At 41.2% G+C, this 21,984-nt stretch overlaps 1 protein-coding gene and 1 non-coding gene across 6 annotated transcripts in view; both read left to right on the top strand.

Moving 5' to 3' along the window:
- Positions 1-21,984, top strand: part of ATP10D (ATPase phospholipid transporting 10D (putative)) — a 94,901-nt gene that overhangs the window by 46,045 nt on the left and 26,872 nt on the right. For all 5 annotated transcript variants that reach the window (XM_081812414.1, XM_081812415.1, XM_081812418.1 and 2 more), the window contains 5 exons: positions 7,959-8,197; positions 15,561-15,749; positions 17,979-18,588; positions 19,212-19,318; positions 21,099-21,225. In XM_081812414.1, the coding sequence (XP_081668540.1) occupies positions 7,959-8,197; positions 15,561-15,749; positions 17,979-18,588; positions 19,212-19,318; positions 21,099-21,225 (1,272 nt within the window). The remainder of the gene's footprint in view (positions 1-7,958; positions 8,198-15,560; positions 15,750-17,978; positions 18,589-19,211; positions 19,319-21,098; positions 21,226-21,984) is intronic.
- Positions 9,405-9,481, top strand: TRNAK-CUU (transfer RNA lysine (anticodon CUU)). Its single transcript has one exon. It is a non-coding gene; the product is annotated as a tRNA-Lys (tRNA).

Raw genomic sequence — 21,984 nt, 5'->3', positions numbered from 1 at the left:
CTGTCAGTAGTGTTAAACCCAGGCCAAAATTTTAAAAAATGTAACTGTATTTTCTCCTAGGCACACATACATACATACATACATATGTATATATATATATTTTTTTTTTTTTTTAAAGATTTTATTTATTTATTCATGAGAGACAGAGAGAGAGAGGCAGAGGGAGAAGCAGGCTCCCAAGGAGCAGAGAGCCCGATGCGGGACTCGATCCCAGGACCCTGGGATCATGACCTGAGCCGAAGGCAGACGCTTAACCATCTGAGCCACCCAGGCGCCCATATATGTATATTTTTTTAAAGATTTTATTCATTGGGGGGGAGCCCTTGCACATGAGTGGGGGGAGGGGCAGAGGGAGAGGAAGAATTTTTTTTTTTAAGATTTTATTTATTTATTTGTCAGAGAGCACAAACGGGGAGCGGCAGGCAGAGCAGGCAGAGGGAGAAGCAGGCTCCCTGCTGAGCAAGGAGCCCACTGTGGGACTCGATCCCAGGACCCTGGGATCATGACCTGAGCCGAAGGCAGATGTTTAAGCGACTGAGCCACCCAGGTGCCCCTCCTAGGCACATATATTTTTTAAACCAGGTTTTGTTGTTACCTGTGAACGTTAGGGATAAAATGTTGAATATTTATCACATAATCACTATATAAATATAAAAAATAGCTAGTCATATTGGATATGATACTCTGCATTATTTTGTCTTCTTTTTTTTTTTTTTAAAGGTTTTATTTATTTATTTGACAGAGAGAGACACAGTGAGAGCAGGAACACGAGCAGTGGGAGTGGGAGAGGGAGAACCAGGCTTTCCGCTGAGCAGGGAGCCCGAGGCGGGGCTCGATCCCAGCACCCTGGGATCATGACCTGAGCGTAAGGCAGACGCTTAACGACTGAGCCACCAGGCGCCCCTATTTTGTCTTCTTTATTGTATTTTTGTTACAAAAGCAATATTCTAGAAAATTTCAGATAAGCTAAAAGAGGAAAATTTAAAAGCCATCAATAACCCCCACCAAACAGAGTGGACCACTGTTAACATTTTTGTACATTTCTTTTGAGCCTTTTTTGGGACACATTAATATATATATATTATTTATTTATTTATTTATTTATTTTTAAAGATTTTATTTATTTGAGAGAATGAGAGGGAGAGAGAGAGAGAGAGAGCATGAAAGGTGGGAGGGTGAGAGGGCTGAGCAGGGAGCCCAATGCGGGCCTCGGTCCTGGGACTCCGGGATCATGACCTGAGCTGAAGGCAGTCGCTTAACCAACTGAGCCACCCAGGCGCCCTGTTTTGTTTTGTTTTTTTAAATGGCATTATGGTGTGCTTTTGTTTTTACAACCATTTTTCTTAAGATTTCATCATGATCACCTTTCTAGTCTCTCCTTATTCTTCTAGAGGCTAGGCTAGATTGCACTATAATAATTGCCAAAATTTATGTAAATAATCCACCTCACTGTAACTGAACTTTCACACCCATTTGTGAGATTAGTGTCTTCCAAGATATTTGACTATGGATCCCTATTTTCAAGAAGTATCTTATAGTAGTAATGTTTCACAAAATGTACGATGGAAAGCACTACATTGTTTTTTGTATTTGTAGCATTTAAGAAGGCTAGTACCAGCCCTTTCCCACCCCAGTCCCTGAGCCTGCACACTGGGCTCAGCAAGTGCTTCTGCGCTGTAGCCCCTTAGGCAGAGAAGGTACCAAGTGACTGAAAATCTTGTGCTAACCTGACTGAACTGCTTGTGGACCGTGGGTGTTGCCCTATTTCTAGAAGGTGCCAACTTTGCCTTTGAGCAGATCTCTGCCATAGATACATCCGGAGCTCCTGGTCTCTTTTCTGTTATGGTTTAAAAACAAGGACATGTACATACACACTCTGATCGATGAAGGAGGGAATAGTAGGGGCTTCTTCTCTCCAGAATTTAACCCTGAGACATATTACGTTCACTGAAATGAAAACTAGTTAACCCTTCAGGATTTGGGGGCAAAAGCTTTGCCTAGGAGGTCTTTCCATAAAGAACATTGCTGCTAGGAAATAGCCCCATGCACGAGTGCATTTGAATTAAACACATTTGACAACACCATTTGATGTTTTTAAAACCTTGCAACATAGGGGCATTTGGCCGGCTCAGCTGTAAGAGTGTGTGGCTCTTGATCGCAAGGTCGTGAATTTGAGCCCCACCTTTGGTGTAGAGATTATTTAAATAAATAAACTTAAAAAAAAATAAAACCTTGCAACTTAGAAATTTGGTCCATGGACTCAGCAGCATCAGCAACACCCGGGTGTGTATTAAAAATGCAGAATCTCCAGCCCCTCTTTAAAGCTTCAATTAAAATCTTCATTTAACAATATTCCCAGGTGATTTGTGTGCATATTAAAATTTTAGAAGACATTTCTTTAAAAGATTACTGAAAGAGGATGTCTTTTTTAATAATCTTATTAGTGTAGAATATTATTAGATTTACAGAAAAGTTACAGTGATGCTCTTGAGGGTTCCATTTTGCCCCTCTATCCAGTTTCCTTTGTCGTTAACATCTTACACTAGTCGTATAATACATTTGTCATAAGTAATGAACTAATAGTGATATGTCATTATTAACTGAAATCCATACTTTATTCAGATTTCTTCAGTTTTTACCTTTTTCTTTTTTTTTTTTTTTAAAGATTTTATTTATTTATTTGAGAGAGAGAATGAGATAGAGAGAACATGAGAGAGGGGAGGGTCAGAGGGAGAAGCAGACTCCCTGCTGAGCAGGGAGCCCGATGCGGGACTCGATCCCGGGACTCCAGGATCATGACCTGAGCTGAAGGCAGTCGTTCAACCAACTGAGCCACCCAGGCGCCCAGTTTTTACCTTTTTCTATCTGAGGATCCCATCCAGGAGACCATGTGACAGTCATCATTTAGACTCCTTTAGATCTGACAGCTTCTCAGGCTTTCTGTTTTTTGGTTGACCCTAGTTCTGAAGGGCACTATTTAGGGATTTGTAGAATGTTTCTCAATTTGAGTTTGTCTAGAGAGTGCCTTTATGATGCACAGTTTGTGAATGTGATACATACAGTGGTTAGCATGTCGTAGTTTCCAAGAACAAGGATTTTGGAATCAGGCCTCCTGAGTCTGATTCCCATCTTTACTGCCTACAAGCTATGTGACTCTGGGCTAGTTATCTAATTTCTCTGGGCCTCAATAAAAGGGCTCAGTAATAGTATCTACTGTTATTCATGAAAATTCATGAAGAGCCACTTGGAGCATGGCACAGAATAAGTTCTTTATAAGTAAGAGCTGCTATTGTTGTTGTAATTATAGTTCTCAAAATAAGAAATAGATTTATCTTTTGAGGAGCTCATGATCCAGTGTGGAAGACAGACATGGAAATGTAAAAATATCTTAGTGTCGTAAGATTAAAGTCTGGTGTTCTTGTTGCATATTGTTTTGATTTTCAGGCAGTCAGTTTGGGAGTTGAATTTAGCATTGATCAAGGTTTGGGGCCTAGAAGGATATTGGGCAAGAAATTTTTGGAATGCTGGAAATGCACAGGGAATTAGTTTAGAAGAAAAGATTTGTGTATCAAGGATACGTGGATGATACAGTTGGACGAAGCTTAGCTGAGCATGCTGTTTATAAGCAGGTGAAAGTTGGGATGCTGGAAATGTTTGGGGGATTAGTTCATAGCAAAATGTTTGGCGGATATGGGGATGATACAGTTGGGAGAAATCCATGAGTATGCTGTGCTGTCCATCTTTGGTTTTGGCCCTTTGGGGAGCACATTGAAAAGTATGATAAACTTTTTGTTCCATAGACTCTTGCTCACTTGTTCCAGATATCAAATAAATATAAGTAATGGGCCATGAACAGGTTATTAGATATTCGAAGGGGGAGTTGGAAGAGAAGATTAGGGATTATCTAAGAGGGAGAAATAAAGTAGTTGACCTAGTATCTAACCCAATCCCTACCTTGAGACAAAGGAAAGACTACATACTTTGTATTTTCTCCTTTGAGTTGGAACGCAAGAATTCCTGCCCCACTCTGAGGCATTCATGGAACTAATTAGAACCAGCTTTAAGAGACATACGAAAAGTCTTCACGAGCATTTGGGTAGATTTTGTTTATCAGTATGGTAATATGCTTTTCCTTCCATACCCAGTTTTTGACAAATTTTCAGAGTCTGCAAGTATACTCCAGTAGCTTTGTTTTCGGAATCAAATTGTAACTTTACTGGTCTATTTCCTTCTCATAGTTTTTTACAAAATGATTAAAGATTACCCCATGTGTTCTTGATTCCACTCTTCCAGTGCTATTTATTGAACAAGTTTGTCCTGTCCTAAGGACAGGACATTATAGTAATTACACAGTTGCCTGATGACTGATTTCCCTAATGATGGCTAGGAGAAATTCCTGAACTATAGCCTTTATGTTTCTGTAGGTTTTGTAATACTGTAACTGTTTATTTTAAAAATGGTATCACATCACCAGTAAATTTCTTTAGCTGTTCAAGGACTTACCAACCTCAGCACTATTGACATTTTGGGGTGGATTATTCTTTGTCGTGGGGGCTGTCGTGTGCATTCTAAGATGTTTAGATGCCTCCTTGGGCTGTGCCCACTGAATGCGAGTAGCGCTCCTCCCCCAGTTGTGACAACTAAAGTGTGTACAGGCATTGTCAAATGTTTGCTGGGGCACAAATTCACCCCTTCTTGAGAATCTCTGAACTAACCTATCATATACAGATGACTGCTGAGGAGATAGAAGTAGTGGGTACATGTACTGGCTTTGGAGTCAGGAAGACCTAAATTCATTTCCCAGCTCTAACCCCAACTAGCTATTTAACCATGTCAAAATACCATGTCTGTGGTCAAAGATCTGTCTGGATCTTAGCCTCTCAGCTACAAAGTGGAGCAGTGATAGTTCCTATCTGGTAGCATTATGTTTAAGATGAAAAGGGGAGATGTAGATGTTTATAAAAGGACCTAGACAGATGCTTGAGGTCCTCAGTAAATGTTAAGTCCCTACCCCACAACTTTCCCTTGATGCTAGTGATATTTCATTCATGTGTCTCTTCATTCATTCTTTATTCATTTAATAAATATTTAAACTGAAAGCATGGACTCACTGAAATTGAGCAGGTGATACTGATGTAAACTGATGAGGAATAATACAGATTAATGTATGTGGCTATATTTAGAAACAATGTAGCATGAGGGCTCCGAGCCCTGGCTGTAGAGCTTATAGAACTGGATGTAAGACTGATGAATACTACTTTTGGGAGATGGGAAAATTAGCTTGATTTCTTTATTACTAAAATGGAAGTATTAATAGTATCTGCCTCAGAGGGGTTGTTGTGGTTATTAAAAGAGACACATGCCTGGTACATAGTAACACTCAGTACATAGAAGCTTCAAAGGCCCAGCGAGTGGGGGGTCAGTATAGTTCCAGAGGTCACCATTGAGGAGCTGGCCTTTAAAGATGTTGAGGATTTACCTAAGTAGAGAAGAGAATGGATATTCTGAGCAAGAGCACAGGTGAGAATGGAGAACTTGAGTATGTTTGGTACTCCATAAGCGGATGGGTTTTTGAAGCTGAGAGGCCATACAGGGAAGTGCTCTGTATTATTTAGGCAGAGAATATAAAGAAACTTGCAGAACCGGAAAGAATCTTGAAGTCTTAAATCTAAATTGTTCATTCCACCAATAAGAAAACAGAGGCCCAAGAAAGAGTAAGTGATTTCCTAGAAGGCACTGAGTCTTTGAAAGAGCTGGTTCTAGAGCTCAGAATCACCACATTGCCTCTTAGCCTCTCCTTGTCCTTAAAAAGTACAGGTAAAGACTATTAAACAGGATATGCAAATATTCTTTATTTTATAAATTAACTTGCCAAAAGCCATACTCTATATTTAGTAGCTGGAGTTGGCCCAAATACTGACAGCTAGCAATTCAACAAGTAAATATTTACTGATTGTCTACTCTGTATTCCAGACACTGGATATCATGATAAACAAGACAGACAAGGACCCTGCTCTCAAAGAGCTTCTATTGGAGAAAATAGTTGCAAATAAATTAATTCCTAAATCAAGAAAAAAAATAATGAAAAGTGCTTTTCAGAGAATTAAAATGGGTTGATATGATATAGAATGATTGGAAGGCACTTCGGATTGGGTGAGGGGCAAGGCCTCTCTAACGTTTAGAGCTTAGATCTGAATAACATAATCTTGAAGTTCAGGTGCAAAAACCTACCAGTTAGAGGCAGCAGCTAGTAGAGAGGCCCTCAGAGTGAAATGAGCTTGGCAATTTTCAAAGTAAGGAAAGAAGGCCAGTGAGGCTGGACTTTGGAGCAAGTGTGGAAGAAGAAGGGGCAAGAATGTTAGAGAAGTCAGCAGAGGTCAGATCATTTTGAGTTATGTAAGCCAACATAAAGAAAGTTTTGTGCAGGAGTAATCTGCTCTGCTTTATGTTTTAGGAAGATCCCTCTAGCTACTGGTTGAGGAATGGAGTACAGAGGGGCAAGGAGACCAGTTAAGAGGCTGTTTGCACTGGTCCAGTTGAGAGATGAGGGTGGCTTGGACTAAGGTAATGAAGATGGAGAGAGTTTGAGATATTTGAGATATATTTTGGATAAATAATAGATAGCTTTTGGTGATGCTTTGAATACGGGGGCTGGGGAAGACCAGAATAATCAAGGAGACTCCTAGAGTTTTAGCATAAGTAGCTAGATAAATAGTTAGGTACCATCTACAAAGATGGGGAAGGCCAGAGGAAGAGTAAGCTTGAGGGAGAAGTGAGGAGGAGTTCTATTTTGGCCATATCAAATTTAAGGTATCTATTATCTATTTAGTCAACAAATATTTATTATTAGCCACTGCTTTGGCCTCTGGGAATATCATATTAACAAAATAGACAAAACTCTGCCTTTTTGGAGTTTATATTCCACTGGATGTTTCAAAAAATAAATACAAGATCTATAGTGTGTAGATGGTGGTAAATGCTGAAGTAGGATTTGTAATAGTGTGGTTAAATCTGGCAAATTTTTGCTGTCAAGGGATGTGATAAGAGACTTGAGAAAGGTAAGGGAGTGAGCTCTGCAGATACCTGCTTGAAGAGCCCACTACACATCCAACTGGAAGTATCAAGTGGAGAGTTAGATGTATATAGGAGTCTGGATTCCAATTAGAAATTGGAGTTGAAGTTACAGGTTTGGAAGTCAGGCGTGTATGAAATGATATTTCAAATATAGGACCAGATGTCATCACCAAGGAAGAATATATAGGTGGAGAAGGGAGAGAATTCCTGTAGCAACCCCGTATTTGAGGGCTGAAGAGAAGACAGCAGGAGAAACTAAGAAGGAACAGCCATTAAAGTAGGAGGAAAAACAGGTATGCATGGTGTCGGAGAAACCAAAAGAGCCATTCAAGAAGAGAATGGTGACCTCTGTTGGATGTTGCTAAGAGTGCAGATAAGGTATGGACAGATGCACTAATTGGATTTGGTAATGTGGAGCTCATGGGTGACCTTGCCAGGAGTAATGTCGGTGGGCAGACAGGGACAGAAAGCCATGAGATTGGTTGAGGAGAGATCGGTGTCGGCATAAAGGGGAGAATTGTAAGGGTGAAGTCCTTGAGAAAGCCAGAGGGGTGGGAGGCAGATCACAAATGGAGAGAGCTTGGCATTTGAAACTGTAGCAGTAGCAGTAGTAGTAGTAGTAGTAGTAGTAAAAACAGAGTTTGGATACAGATGTGGATAGGTTGGTAGATTTGATGGTGGGATAAGAAGGGAGTTGCTTTCTAATTGCTTCTACTTTTCTCAGTGAGGTAAGTTAATTAAGGGAATCTGGGGAGGGGAGTTTGGAGGGCAGACTTGAAAAGGGAGGAGATGATGTGTAAGAGCTGTTGAAGTAAATGCCTGACATATTTAACCTGCAAATGGTTCTTCTCAGGTAATGACCCAGTGTGATTTTTCTCTCTCAGCCAAGAGGTTAGAGTCCTACCAGGAAGCTGTCTCTGAAGATGAAGATTCCACAGACACTCCCAGCGACTCCCTCAGCAATATGGCAAAACCGAGGGCCCCCAGCTGCAGGACGGTTCATAATGGGCCCTTGGGAAGTAAATCCTCAAATCATCTTGCTGGGAACTGTTTAGCTCTGGGAAGTGGAGAAGGAGCCAGTGAAGTGCCTCACTCCAGACAGGCTGCTTTTAGTAGCCCCATTGTAAGTGTGAATGCGTGACTTGAATTTTGCATATCCGTCATGAATAATGAAAGAACATCCTCATAATTATGACAAAGCCGAACACAGTTGTCTTTTCTACCTGAGAAGAGACTACGTAATTGCAGTTTAGTGTAATTGCCATACATCATTAGAAATATAAGCAAACAATATCATGACTTCCTAATTTGTGGGATGATTCAGTGTTGAGAGATAGTATATCATTTCTGAAAAAGCATGGTATTTCTGATCAGGGCCAATCATGGCTGAGCCTGAAGAAGGCTGCCGGGGTTTAAGGACCAAGGCTCACTCTCAGAGCCAGCAAAGCTTAACGGGGTTATCTCTGACAGGGAAGGATGCCTGAATCACAGGCAAATTCAAGTACCCTCCAAGGCCTTTTTATCTTCCTGCATTCCTCCCCCACATCCCACCACACCTGTGTCCTCTTCTTCCCCTTTCCCAGTCCTCAGAATGACATTTTCTGGTATTTCCATTTTAAAGCTCAGCTGGGTGTTGCTTGATTCCCAGAGGGAAGTTTTGGAAACTGTTTAGTTATACCCACTGACGAACCCATTTTGCTGCAGGAAACTATAGAGGGCCATGCGGAAGATAGGAAAGAGGAACGATACTTCCATGGAAGAGTTAGAGGTCACAAGTTCTGTCGTACTTAAAATTGCTTCTGTAAAAATCCAGCTGCCTTTTCTGCCTTCCACAATTCATTAATACTTGCGTTTTACCAAGATGAGGATTCCCCAGTCATGAGACCAGTAACTGGTTGATGTCTAAAATAGGTGGCCTAACAAGAACGAATCCACTGTGGGGAATCTTTTGTGTTTCTGCATTGAATTTATTGTATGGTTTTCATAGTAGAGATGTGATCTGAGTAGACCGCAGTGGTCTCACTTGTCCCGGAAAGGCCTTAAGGGGACTCTCCTGGTTCTTTTCAAAGTTACCAATGACAACTGCAGCAACGAGGGCGATCATTTCAGTGCAACTCATTTAGTTAATTTCTGTGGCATTAAAGATACAAAACCTGTCATATTGTGTCTTTGCCATAGGTCAGACTGTTCCAAACATCTAGACTTGCTTCAGCAGCACATATATCAAACATCTAGACTTAATTTTTCTCCAACTTCTAAAAGACAAATAGGGAAAGAATGCATACACCTCTTCTGTGCACTCTCTTTAAGGCTCTATCAGAAAAAGGGGCGCCTGGCTGGCTCAGTTGGTAGAGCGCGTGACTCTTGATCTCGTTGGGGGTTGTGGGTTCGAGCCCCATGTTGGGCGTAGAGATTACTCGAAAATAAAATCTTTTAAAAAAGGCTATATCAGAAATAGATATCTATTTTCTTCTCTTTTTACCTATTCCTCTACTGATCTTTTACATTTTTCACCCACGGGAAGTTGCCACCTGTTGACTCATGCTTACTTGGAAGTAGTAGGGCATTGGCAACCCAGTGGGGCTATGCCACACCCACCCTTCAGTTTCCTGATTTAGTCTCATTGTCTTCTTAGAAAAAAATGATATTTCTGTTCCTTTATCTGTACCATTTCCTCCATCTAAAATTTATTCTCCCTACTGGCAACCTACCTCTGTCTACCAAACCTGATGAAATACTTATTTCTTATAAAACTACTTTAAATATTCTTCCTCCTTTTTTTTTTTTTTAATTATACATGGTTTTTTTTTTTGAGATAGAAAGAGCCTGCATGCAAGCGGTGGGAGGGGTCGGGGGGTGGAGAGCAAGAGGGAAAGAATCCTAAGCAGACTCTGCAGAGCCTGACTCGGGGCTTGATGTCACAACCCTGAGATCACGACCTGAGCTGAAACCAAGATCAGTTGCTTAACTGACTAAGCCACCCAGGCGCCCCTAGATATTCTTCCTTCTGAAGACTTCTCAGACTCTTCTCAGTTTCTGAGCTCTGTCTACACATTCCCTCCCTTCCTTGGCTCCCATTACACAGGCCTTATTTCTCTCTCTGACATACACCGTTAACTCCTTGAGAGCAAGAACTTATATCTTGACTACTCAACATCTAGCTCAGTGACTTGTGTGTCCATTCTCGAGAAGTAGGTTTTTGTTTTTGTTTTTAAGATTTTATTTATTCATTAGAGAGAGAGAGAGCACAAGCAGGGGGAGAGGCAGAGGGAGAGGGAGCAGCAGACTCCCCACTGAGCAGGGAACCCGATGAGGGGCCCGATCCCAGGGTCCTGGGACCTGAGCTGAAAGCAGATGCTTCACTGAGCCACCCAGGTGCCCCTCGAGAAGTAGTTTTGAGGGTTGTTCAATGAAGCTGCTTACCAGGCTCAGTCTCCCCACTCAGTCCATTTTGTTTTTACTTGCCCTATACTTCAAGGCCATGTGTCAGTCTGATTGCATAGACACACTGGGGTTGTTGTTTGGTTTTGGATTTTCAGAACCACACCATTATATATAGGATAAAGAGGTAGGTGTTCCTTGAAATATGAGATCATCTCACTCTTGCTCTAGACAAGTTGAATTTACCCTTTTTGGAGACTTACGATTATTTTGAGAAAGCTTTAGATTCTTTGTCCTGAAAAATTAGCATCTGTAAAAATTTTGCGTACAATTGCAGAAGCCTGTCCATGGAGCCCAGGTTAAGAATACCAGCTTAAGAGTACACTGAGAGCCGTGATGTATAGAAATGGAAGATTGCAAGATGGCACCTTGGATGGGGAGGCAAGCTGAGAGCCAGGGAGTAAGGATCCTTGGCAGGCTGCTGGCAAAAATATGCCAACCTTTGGTAATTAAATGTCATTGAGGCCCCTGAGTCCTGGGTTCATTTTACCCATTTGAAATAGAAACCTTTTCTTTGTAAGCCAGTGTTTTTGTGCTGCTTTCATCCTCTCTCTGCTTTCATTCAATGAGAGTACTGTTCATTCTACCTGGGTGACTATTCTCTGAGATCTCTATATGGTTCTCCTTTCTGTCATTGAGGTCTTAGCTTAGATGTCACCTCCTCAGTAAACCTTCCTTACCACCTAATCCCAAGTTCTTTCCACCCTCATCCCCACCCTGTCTCTCTCTGTCTCAGTCTAGAAGCATCTTATTTGTTCACAGGTTAGTGTTTGGATCTGATGTCTCCTCTCATTAGAATGTGAGCTCCATGCAAGCCAGGATCCTATCTGTCCTATGCACCCCTCTTTCCTTGAGGAGTGCCTGACACCACAGATCAACAAAAAATATTGATGGGATGAATGAATGAATGGCTTAGTGAAAAACGGCAAAATACTAGACACTGGGATATAAAATGAATATGACATGTCCCTGTCCTTCAGTTTTGTTCTAGGTAGAGGAGACAGACATATAAATACATACATATAATCCTATGTTATAGATGCAGTAATAGTGGGTTAATCCAGAGTAGAGTAAGGGCACAAAGAAGGGAGTGATGAACTCTCAAGGGGTGAGGAGAAAAGAGGTAAAACTTGAGTTAGGATTAAACTAATGAGTAGGGGTTTGCAGAGCAGAAAAGGAAGAGCATGTGGGGCAGACAATGTATGGCACAGGCAAGGGCTCAGAAACAAGGGGCTGTGGGTGAACGTGCTGTGGGGGAGGAAGGTCCGTGTGTGGTCGTGGTGCTCGTCTTTTTCCTTCAGGTCTGTGGTGGTCAGGAATCTGAGGGAGCCAGAAGAACGCTTGTGTGCGTCCATACTTCAGCCGAAGTTGCCGAGGTGGGCCAGTGAGCCCCTAAAACTGGACTAGGATGGCAGTGGGAAATTAAATAAGAGCCGTGGCTACTGGTGGAACTGGGGGAGGAATGGGGAGCCGTTTTAAGGCCACCCTAAAGCTTCAACCAGCACTATTAGAGGGCAAAGAGGGGTCTTGGCCAGCGTTTGCTTGTTGAATTTGGATACAAATAGAGGGAGAAAAAAGAGAAAGCAACCTGAACGTGAAACCTGCAACCTGGTAGGAAGGCATAATATGAATCCTGAAAATCTAAAATTTTAAAATAGATGTTACATAGGATTCAGACAAAGATGCTGGAGTCCCACCATGAAACCAGATAAGGCTTTGTTTAATTGTAGGAAGCTATCCACATTGTGCTTTATATTCTTTAATTAGGAGGATGACTTTTCTCTTCATTAAAAAAAAAATGTCTCTTTGAGGCCAAGTGGGAGGGGTTTATGTATGTTTTCTGAAGAGTGACATCTTTTTATTCTGTTTCTCCAGCGCCTACTTGTACAATATAAAATCAGCAAGTGTTTGGTAGTCGTGTACAATAAATTTTTATTCTTCTCCATGTGCTAGGTATTGTGTTAGGGATCCAAAGATCAATATAAGATGGTCCTTCCTTTAAAGGAACTTACAACTCTATGAAGGACACGCTCGTGGAATCATTTAGAGCCGGGTGGTACGGGCCTGGCTCCGGGTGAGAGGAGTTCCAAGAAGGCAGAAGCTGTCCGTCACAGAAAAAAGAGCAAAAACCAATTTTGTAAGACAGGGTCTCAGTGAGGAAGATTTGGGTCTTAGGAAAGGTCCCTGTAGATGCAGTCATAGAGATCAGAATTGCATGTGATAACTCTGTACCTTCTCTTCAGTTCAGCAACTAAATATCTTAGTTACTAGGGATTAACTTATTTGGAGAGACCAATTTCAGGGAAAGAATGCTCCACGCCTGCAGCTGCAGTGTGATAGGGATCTTTCCTCAAATCTCAGGGGCTCTTCTTTCATATATTGTGTTACAGTTGTCTTGTGTGGTCCTGAGTTTCTGGATTTTTCTCCCAATTAAGAGGACTTTCTGTAAACACAGTTTTGCTGACCAGAGCCCCAGCTTTGGTGGGCTCTAGTATCTCTTCTCTTCTCATGCTCATGGCCCAGGTTCTCGGTTCATGCAGTCAGCACATGCCCTGACTGGCGTGTGAGACTGACTTTATGTCAGTAGTGTTTACCACAAAGGTGGAAGGTAGAAGCCTTTCATTGGTCTTAGATTGATTTTGGGATGCAGTAGAATCCTTACGTCCTGAAGCCAGTTACTAGTGCAGAGATCGTTGATACAGTGAAATCACTAAACGTTTATAAGGTCTCTAACGCAATCCCAAATGTGTTCCAGAGAACAGACGTCTCTAAAAAATTTAATTTGGGAAGCCTGCACATACCTTTTCTTGAAGAGTCCCAATACCCATCAAAGTCTCTGAAAAGAGCTGCAATAAAGAAACCTGTTTAATTTAAACATTTCTTAGAGTTCCATTCTGAAATAAGTTGGGTTTTTGTTTTGTTTTGTTTGGCTTACTGTATATTAGCGTTCTGAGACAGATGTCTCTGGAAACATTTTCCAACCCAGGGAATCTCGCAAGCCCTAGATGACACTATAATCAGAGACCTTGATAAATACCATGTAACGAGTTTCCCAAGCATCCCTTGGCTGACTAAGCACTGAGTAAGAAAGAAGTCTCTCAGACTTGACCACGCTCTTCTGTTCCCTCTGGCAAGGAGGTCGTTGAGGAAAGGATTATTCTCTGAAGAACTGAGGGCGCAGGGTTACTGTGTACGTGAGATTCATGAGGAAATGTGGCCGACTCATTAGAGAACAGCCATCAGGTTATTGATGCCTATGAACTCCACCAAACTGCAATAAAATTCAAATTTTGCTAAGTCAAATATCACAGGACAATAGGTATTGATGTATTTAGGTAGAAATTTAAGAATGCTTTGGACAAGGGACACCTGGGTGGCTCAGTCGGTTAAGCGTCTGCCTTCGACTCAGGTCATGATCTCAGGGTCCCGGGATCGAGCCCCGCATTGGGCTTCCTGCTCAGCATGGAGCCTGCTTCTCCCTCTCCCTCCACCCTCCCCCCACTCATGCGCACTCTCTGTCTCTCTCTCTCTCTCAAATAAATAAAATCTTAAAAAAAAAAGAATGTGACAGCAGATAGTTTGTACCCATCGTGAGTCTGGTAACCTGCCTGGAGGTTCCTGTTGTGGGTATCTCCTCATTATCTCATCGCTTTATACACCCGCCTTGTGATATAGGTGTTATTTTTATTATTGCTCCGAAGAGGAAAATGAAGCTCGGTGGGTTAAGCAAGCTGCCTGAGGCCACCAGCTAGTGTGCAGTGGGTCTAGGACCTGAACCCAAGCCCACGTGATTTTCAGCCCATGCTCTTATTAAGCCTATGGCTAGTTCTCACCAAACTCCTACGCATAAAATACAAGCCATGGTCTTTTGAGTCTAGTATCACACGTCTCACATCTCCATATTTTACTCCTGCCTCTAAATTACCTCTCCTGGCTTTCCTGCAGTCAGTATGCTTTGCCAACCAACTACATCCACATCTCCTCTAGAATACAGTGACGCTTTTGTGAAAATCTGATTTGTAGCAGATGGTCCCTCTTTTGATTGATCTGAAAAATTTCTAAAGCATTGTCTACATGTTACTGGATTATAAACAGATTTCTACTACAACATTCTTTTGTTAAACCAGTACTCCTCAGTAGGCGTGAGAAGCACTGTGTTAAACAAAATGGATTTTTTTTTTTTAAAAGATTTTATTTATTTATTTGAGAGAGAGAGAATGAGAGACAGAGAGCATGAGAGGGAGGAAGGTCAGAGGGAGAAGCAGACTCCCTGCTGAGCAGGGAGCCCGATGCGGGACTCGATCCCGGGACTCCAGGATCATGACCTGAGCCGAAGGCAGTCGCTTAAGCAACTGAGCCACCCAGGCGCCGGATTTTTTTTTTCAATAGCAGAACTTCTGAGAGCTAATTTGTACTTAGGATCTTTAAGAGGAGGGCACAGGATACAGTTGCCAAATATATTTGATGATCAGAAATCTCTTGGAGGAACCCTCATTAATGTCTTGTAGTATATTATTAGGTAATGATCTTTAAATGTGTTCACCTGCTCATACTAATGTTTATTTCAGAGAGGTTCTTTTGTTTGTTTCTGCTTTTGTTTTTATAATAGTAGTGATTTGAACCATAAGATATTTTGTTAAAATAACATGGTATGAATAATGTCCTGACTTAGAGAGTTGGTACTCCTCAGTTGTTGGATGAATCATCACTTGCTGTTAGATGCTCTGGCAACTGTGTATTTCAAAATAAGAAAACCCATCAACTAGATTTTGGTGGAAGGCATTGTTCCTTTCTCTTGCAGAGTTTAATAATCAAGATACTTTCCATCAGTATTATGCATTCTGGATTTTTCCCTTATTTTTTTTGGTCTGTTTTCCTATTCTCACTTCCCTTGGCACCATATATATTAAGTCTTTTTTAGAAGAATAACGTTTACTATCTCCTGGTTCATAGATTCTGCTTATAAAAGCTACTTCTCATGTCAATTTAAAGCTCTCATTGTAAGATACTTACTGTAATAACACTTTGTCTTATTGGGTTTTCAGGAAACAGATGTGGTGCCAGACACCAGGCTTTTGGACAAGTTTAGTCAGATTACACCTCAGCTTTTTACCGCACTAGATGAGACTACCCCAGATCCACCACTGGAGACCTTGTACATCATAGACTTCTTTATTGCATTGGCAATTTGCAACACAGTAGTGGTTTCTGCTCCTAACCAACCACGACAAAAGGTAAGGTCTCTAATGCAAACAAGGATTATTTTCCACAAGAGAACTTTGGGTTTAAATGTACTTATACTGGCCTTGTTATGTAGATAATACTACTAAATGATAATAACAGTAGCAGCTAACATATATCACTTAATCTGTGCTGTGCACATACGATATTCTAAGTGATTTACTGATATTAACATGTTATCTTCCCAGCAACCCCAGAAGTTAGGCAATATTACTCCACTATTCCCCATTTTATAATTGAGGTTAAGTAACTTTCCTGGGGTCACAGGGCCAATTTGTGGGGTAAGTGAGATTTGAACCCATGAAGTATGGCTCAGTGCTGTTCTACTGTTTTGCCTCTAGGAGGATAGCTGATGAGAACAGCTCTAGTAGAATGTGGCTGTGTTCATTTTGCCTAGTTTTCCTTCCCAAATTGAAGCTTCTGAGACTTCCCGCATCATATGCATTATGTCAAGCAAAATGTAAAGTATTGGGTTCATTATCATGTCTAATGACAATGTACCATTTTCATGTACCAGTTGGGGTAGTTCTAACTCAATTTAAAATCCAATACATTTATAAGGTACCAGGATGCTGCAGTTCCCACAAAAGCTAGATTTAAAAAGTCTATTTGTAGTTTAGAATTTATGGGAAAATTCATTTTCAATTACAAAGAAAAACTTGTTTTAGAGACCAGTGATTGACCACATGCTGTGCTGGCCTCCTTGTGTATAATAACTTTCTCCCCTTTTGCACGTATCCACTTAAAATTCAGTTTGTGGCACAACCCAATTAAATTTTAATTTTCCATCAGATCATTTTCTTTTGGCAACTTCAGAGGTGGTCAACTTTAACATAAAAATAACTTATTTCCAATTAAGCTTTTATTTGATCAGAAAACTGTGTTTTTATAAGACTTTCAGCTAGAGAGTTGCTCTTTGGAATGTGATCATGTAATTAGAGAATAAATCACTGGATGTTCTTTTTTCTCCTCATGTAACAATTTTTCTCATAATCTGTTTCCAAAGTAGGCACTTCTTAGTGTTTTTTGTTTGAAAAATATTGTTGCCTTATCCCCAAAGACTATAATACCCTGTGGTCTGAAAGAAGGTCTCTGCTGGTATAAGAACCTAAAAGTTTGGTGATATTTTGAGATAATGACAGAGACTGAATAATAAGGAGTTAATCAGAACCTACAGAGTATGAAACCTCATCTGTGATTGTTTCTCTTCATTTCTGAGTTCTGATACGTGTGAAAATTGACCAACATGTGTTTCTCCAACTGTCAGAAGATTAATCATTTTTAGGAAAAAACTTTTTAATATCTTGGGTATTTCTGAATGAGAAAATTTTAGGATCTAATTAATTGGCCTTCATAATATTAAATTCTACATTTAATCACTGTTAAAATTAAGAGCTAGCAAAAAAATCAGGCTAGAAATTACAAAAAATTCTGCAATAGAAATTCACATTCATTGTGAATGTGATATCAGCTGATAAGCTGATAATTTCTGCTGATAACTCTTCTGTAAGTGACTTTGTTTACCGGCCTTTTTAAAACAACAGAAAAGTCGTCACAACCTTTTATAGAATCTTGAAAATAAAAGAGGAGAAAAGCCCATTTTAATCTTTTGACTTACTTTCTTCCAGGGTTTTAAAATGTGTATTATTACTCATTTGTTTCTTATATTGCCTCACACAATTTTTAAAATTTTTAAATTGTTTACACAATTTTTATATTTTTATAGCTTTTCCAATTTCACCCCATAGATTTTGTACATTTTATTTTTAAAATATTGTATAACATTTCAAGAAGATATTTCTATTTTGCTATTTTTGAATACTTATTTTGCTTACAATTTTTAAATTGCTATTGCTAGGATGTACATACTAAAGATTATGGATTATCTATATTTTAAGTTATTCATTAGGAAACACTGCTGTAATATGCCCACTACTAGCAATATTAGCATTTTATATCTTTTGCTATCATTTGTCAGATCTCTTTCTGAATGGCTGTAGAAATTTACAGTGCCATCAACATTAGCACATATTTTTCATTATGGTCATTTTTATTTTTGCTAATATTTTCGGGGGGGCAGTTTTAAGTATGAAGCGGGCTGCTAGCTATTTAAGGAGTGGTAACTCTCTTTTCTTATCTAAGTTTTTCCTCGTTTGACTTCAACTTTGTTGTCAACCGCTTTTGGCTGCATTATTGAGACCCTCCCAAATCATCTCTCCTAGATTGGACTCTCATCACTGAGTGGAATGCCTATAAAGTCCTTGGAAGAGATTAAAAACCTCTTCCAGAGATGGTCTGTCCGAAGATCAAGTTCGCCATCTCTCGCCAGTGGGAAAGAGCCCCCTCCTGGGGTCCCAAATGCCTTTGTGAGCAGACTCTCCCTCTTCAGTCGAATGAGACTGGCTTCGCCTGTGGAGGAAGAGGCCTCCCACACAAGCGAGAGCCTCCAGGGCTCTAGTAACTCTGCTTGCCCTACAGAAACTGAGCAACAGAACAGGGATCCGGGCCTCCCAGAGGGCGAGGTAACACCCTCCCCCGGGCAGCCGTCGGCCTCCACCCTGTGTTACGAGGCCGAGAGCCCCGATGAAGCGGCCTTGGTGTATGCCGCCAGGGCCTACCAATGCACTTTACGGTCCCGGACACCAGAGCAGGTCGTGGTGGACTTCGGTGCTCTGGGGCCATTGACGTTTCAGCTCCTGCACATCCTGCCCTTCGACTCCGTAAGAAAAAGAATGTCTGTTGTCGTTCGGCACCCCCTTTCCAACCAAGTCGTGGTGTATACGAAGGGTGCTGATTCGGCCATCATGGAGTTGCTCTCAGCGGCTTCCCCAGGTGAGTTCATACTGGCGGGGGAGGGGGGTGTATATGCAGGGCTCAGAAATTCAAAGGCCACTCTCGATGGGCTTTATAAAGAGAAACACGTGGATGTTTGGGGATCAGCTGCACTTGGTAAAGTGGGGGAAGCTGCCTAGGATTTGGTGAGAAAGCATGTAAGTTTTGGCGCTCCACAGACCTGGGTGCAGATCTGGCCTCTGCCATTAGCGGTGTCTTGGCAAAGTTACCTACGCATTCTGTGTTCAACAAATGGGGAGTGTCGCACCCTTTTTCTAGGTTCCTCGGAGCTTTAATGGCGTACTGTATGCAGTATACATAGAGCCTTTGCCCAAATGGCGAGTGTTCAGTGAGTGGCAGCTAGCATATTACAGTTCTTGTTACTGTTGTTACTGACGGTGTGGGGATGGTGTTCATAATTAAGTTCTTGGTACTTTTCCTCTCCCCAGGAAGAAAGAAACAAGGGAAAGATTTATTCACAGGGTCCCTTTTATAAATGTACATTTGGGATTCAGAACTACAAGGTCTTTTGTTTGTTGTGGGATAAACTGTATCATTGTTTGCAAAAACATGTCTGTAATTGGGCAGACTGGTGGGAATACTTGTTTTGTTAATTATTTCAGATGGAGCAAGTCTGGAGAAACAGCAGATGATAATAAGGGAGAAAACCCAGAAACACTTGGATGACTATGCCAGACGGGGCCTACGCACTTTATGTATAGCGAAGAAGGTGAGGCTGCTTAGTTAGGCCCATCGTCTTCATTCTTTCGCTTGTGTAGCCCTCACTTCTTGGGGTCGAGCATGTATCAAACCCTAATCTGCACAGTTGGGAAAGCTCTTGGATTGTGGGCTCTCTACTCACAGCGTCGGTCTTCCATATATATTGATTGGTTGGAGTTTGTTCTCAGTGTTTTGCCAGAAGAATATCTAAAAGTTGTTCTCCGAGTTCTCACCTGTTTCAGTGTATTGTGAGTGCTTTTGAATGTTAACTGCAGTTTGGCTGGAAATAAAAATCCCTGGACCTACTTTCTTTTCCCTCAGTACTTCGTAAATATCATTCCTGCATTAAATGTTCTTTGGAAAGAATGAGGCCAGAGACTGACCTTAATTTTCCCCTAAAGTTCTAAGTATTTTTTCCTTACATGCCTATAAGTCTTTTCTATAAATCCAATTTTACTAAATGTAGTTTAGTAGGGGTTGAGACAAGAGAAGGATGTCTTATGGAGAGAGAAGAGAGTTAGTTGTAAAGGTATAACAGAGACTTTGATGAACACTGAAGAACATGAAACAAAGAACAACCAGCCCATGTAGGGGAAATATTAGAAAAGAACCAAGAAATTCATCTTGCCACCTCTTTCCCTCTTCTCCATATAAACACTCCCCCACCCCACTTTCTCTCCGTCTCTCCCTCTAAACCCTGCAGTTAATTTTTGCTGTGTTAGAAGCCAGAGTATTGATTTCCCTCTGTCATTCTGGGCTCTAGGGAGTATAAAAGACAGGGAAATACATGTAGATCAAAGTATCAATGCATGAGTTGCCATCCATTATGATTTCCAAAATACGAGCCTCCTGGAAGCCTGAATTAGAGACTGTAGCTAGGACCTAAGGCAAACATAGGGATCTCTCATTTCTTACCCAAATTCTAGTTCTTACGAGCTGCCTTGGGGAAACTGGGATCTGTTGCAGACTCTTAGTCAACACTTAGTCAACCAGCTGCATAGAGAATCCAAATCTGCCTCACACACAGTAGAACGAAGAACGGAGTTTCAAGATCAAAGCAAAAGGAGAGAGTTCTACCTTTTCAAGTGAAATGATCCTGCCCCTGATAAAAATGCAGCCCAGTAGATGTCAAATTCTTCCTAAGTCCAGTAACCTTGTAGGTAAGAGTAAGTAAATAGAGAAATTGCCTCACTCCCTCTATTTCATATTGCTTTATGAGAATTGAAACGTAGATTTCTCCCTCTACGGCAACCTAAAGAAAAGGGAAAATGTACCATTGGTTCCTTCTCCAGGAATTCCATTTAATTTCTTTTGGAAGGGTACGTCCTTGCTTCGTTGTATGGCTCCCTCTCTCTTCTCACCTTTACCAATAACTCACCCATAAACTAATCATCAGACATTATCGGTGGTGCTGCTGGCTACCTAATACCTCAGACTGAGCAATCCTGACACTACTTTCTCAACTGCATCATTAGGATCTTTCTAGATTTAACTACCAAGTGGAGACCTCTTCCAACTACATACTTCCTGGCTTAATTGAATAGATTAACCCACTTTCATCATATATGATGCCTAGGATTTCCAAGAGATACTGAGCTAGCGGGTCCATCCATCATCAGTGTTACAGTAGTCTGATCTCAGAAAGCTTGTGACCAGGTGGCATGAGGAATGAACCCGGCATTACCTGGCTTGATATTTTGCTAGTGGTCAGTCAATCCTTGCAGGATCCCACAAGATGATATGGCCTTTCTCATAGCTCTTTTCTCCCCCTTCCCCCCAACCCCCCATAGGTCATGAGTGACACTGAATATGCAGAGTGGCTGAGGAACCATTTTTTAGCTGAAACCAGCATTGACCACAGGGAAGAATTACTCCTTGAATCTGCCATGAGGTTGGAGAACAAGCTCACTTTACTTGGTAGGTAGACTATGTTGTATCGTCTGAATAGAGAAATTTGGAAAACACTGGATATCTCTAAGTAGGTTATTCACCAGTGGTTCCCACCCCCCAACTTTGATCTAATAGAGCAAATAGTTCTCTCCACCCTGTCCAGTCTGATCTGTACCCAGTTTCCAATTCTTTTCCTTCTGCTTTCCACTGTAGTGAACTCGACTTCATTTATGGTGGGATCAGGGTGGTTATCCTTAAGAAGATCATTTAAAACCTGATCACTTAACATAGAATACCAAGTCAAATAAATATCCTGGTTCAAGAGGCTATCCAGTTGAAGTTGATTGCCAGGCATTGGATAAGGTACTTAGTATGTGTGGTCTTTTGAATCTGCACAACAAATCTCTATCTTAGGGGAAATTTAGAGCACAGAGCAGTTCATTGACTCGTTCACAGTCAGATGCTAATAGCTGACAGAGCTAGAAGGAGACTCAGATCTACCTAGTTCCAGGGCCCACGTTCTTTATTCTGTACCTACAGCCGGACCAATGAAATTTGTTTCTCTCTCTTCTCTTACTTCCTGATTGCAGCTAAAGTTTGCACAACGGACACCTCTTGTCTCAAACTGAGCTGTATCCTGAAATCATATGGAACACTTTAAAAAATACTGGTGACTGCATCCTTTCTCAGGGATTCTGATTCAGTTGGTCTGACATGTGGCTGGGGTGTTTGAATATTTAAAAGCCCCCCAAGGAATTCTAAGAGGCACCCAGGGTTGAGAACCAC

Source organism: Leptonychotes weddellii, chromosome 2 (assembly GCF_054177405.1).
Source record: "Leptonychotes weddellii isolate Sample4059 chromosome 2, ASM5417740v2, whole genome shotgun sequence".
Taxonomy (NCBI): domain Eukaryota; kingdom Metazoa; phylum Chordata; class Mammalia; order Carnivora; family Phocidae; genus Leptonychotes; species Leptonychotes weddellii.
Note: the sequence above shows the minus strand (reverse complement) of the source record. Positions and strands in the feature narration are given on the sequence as shown.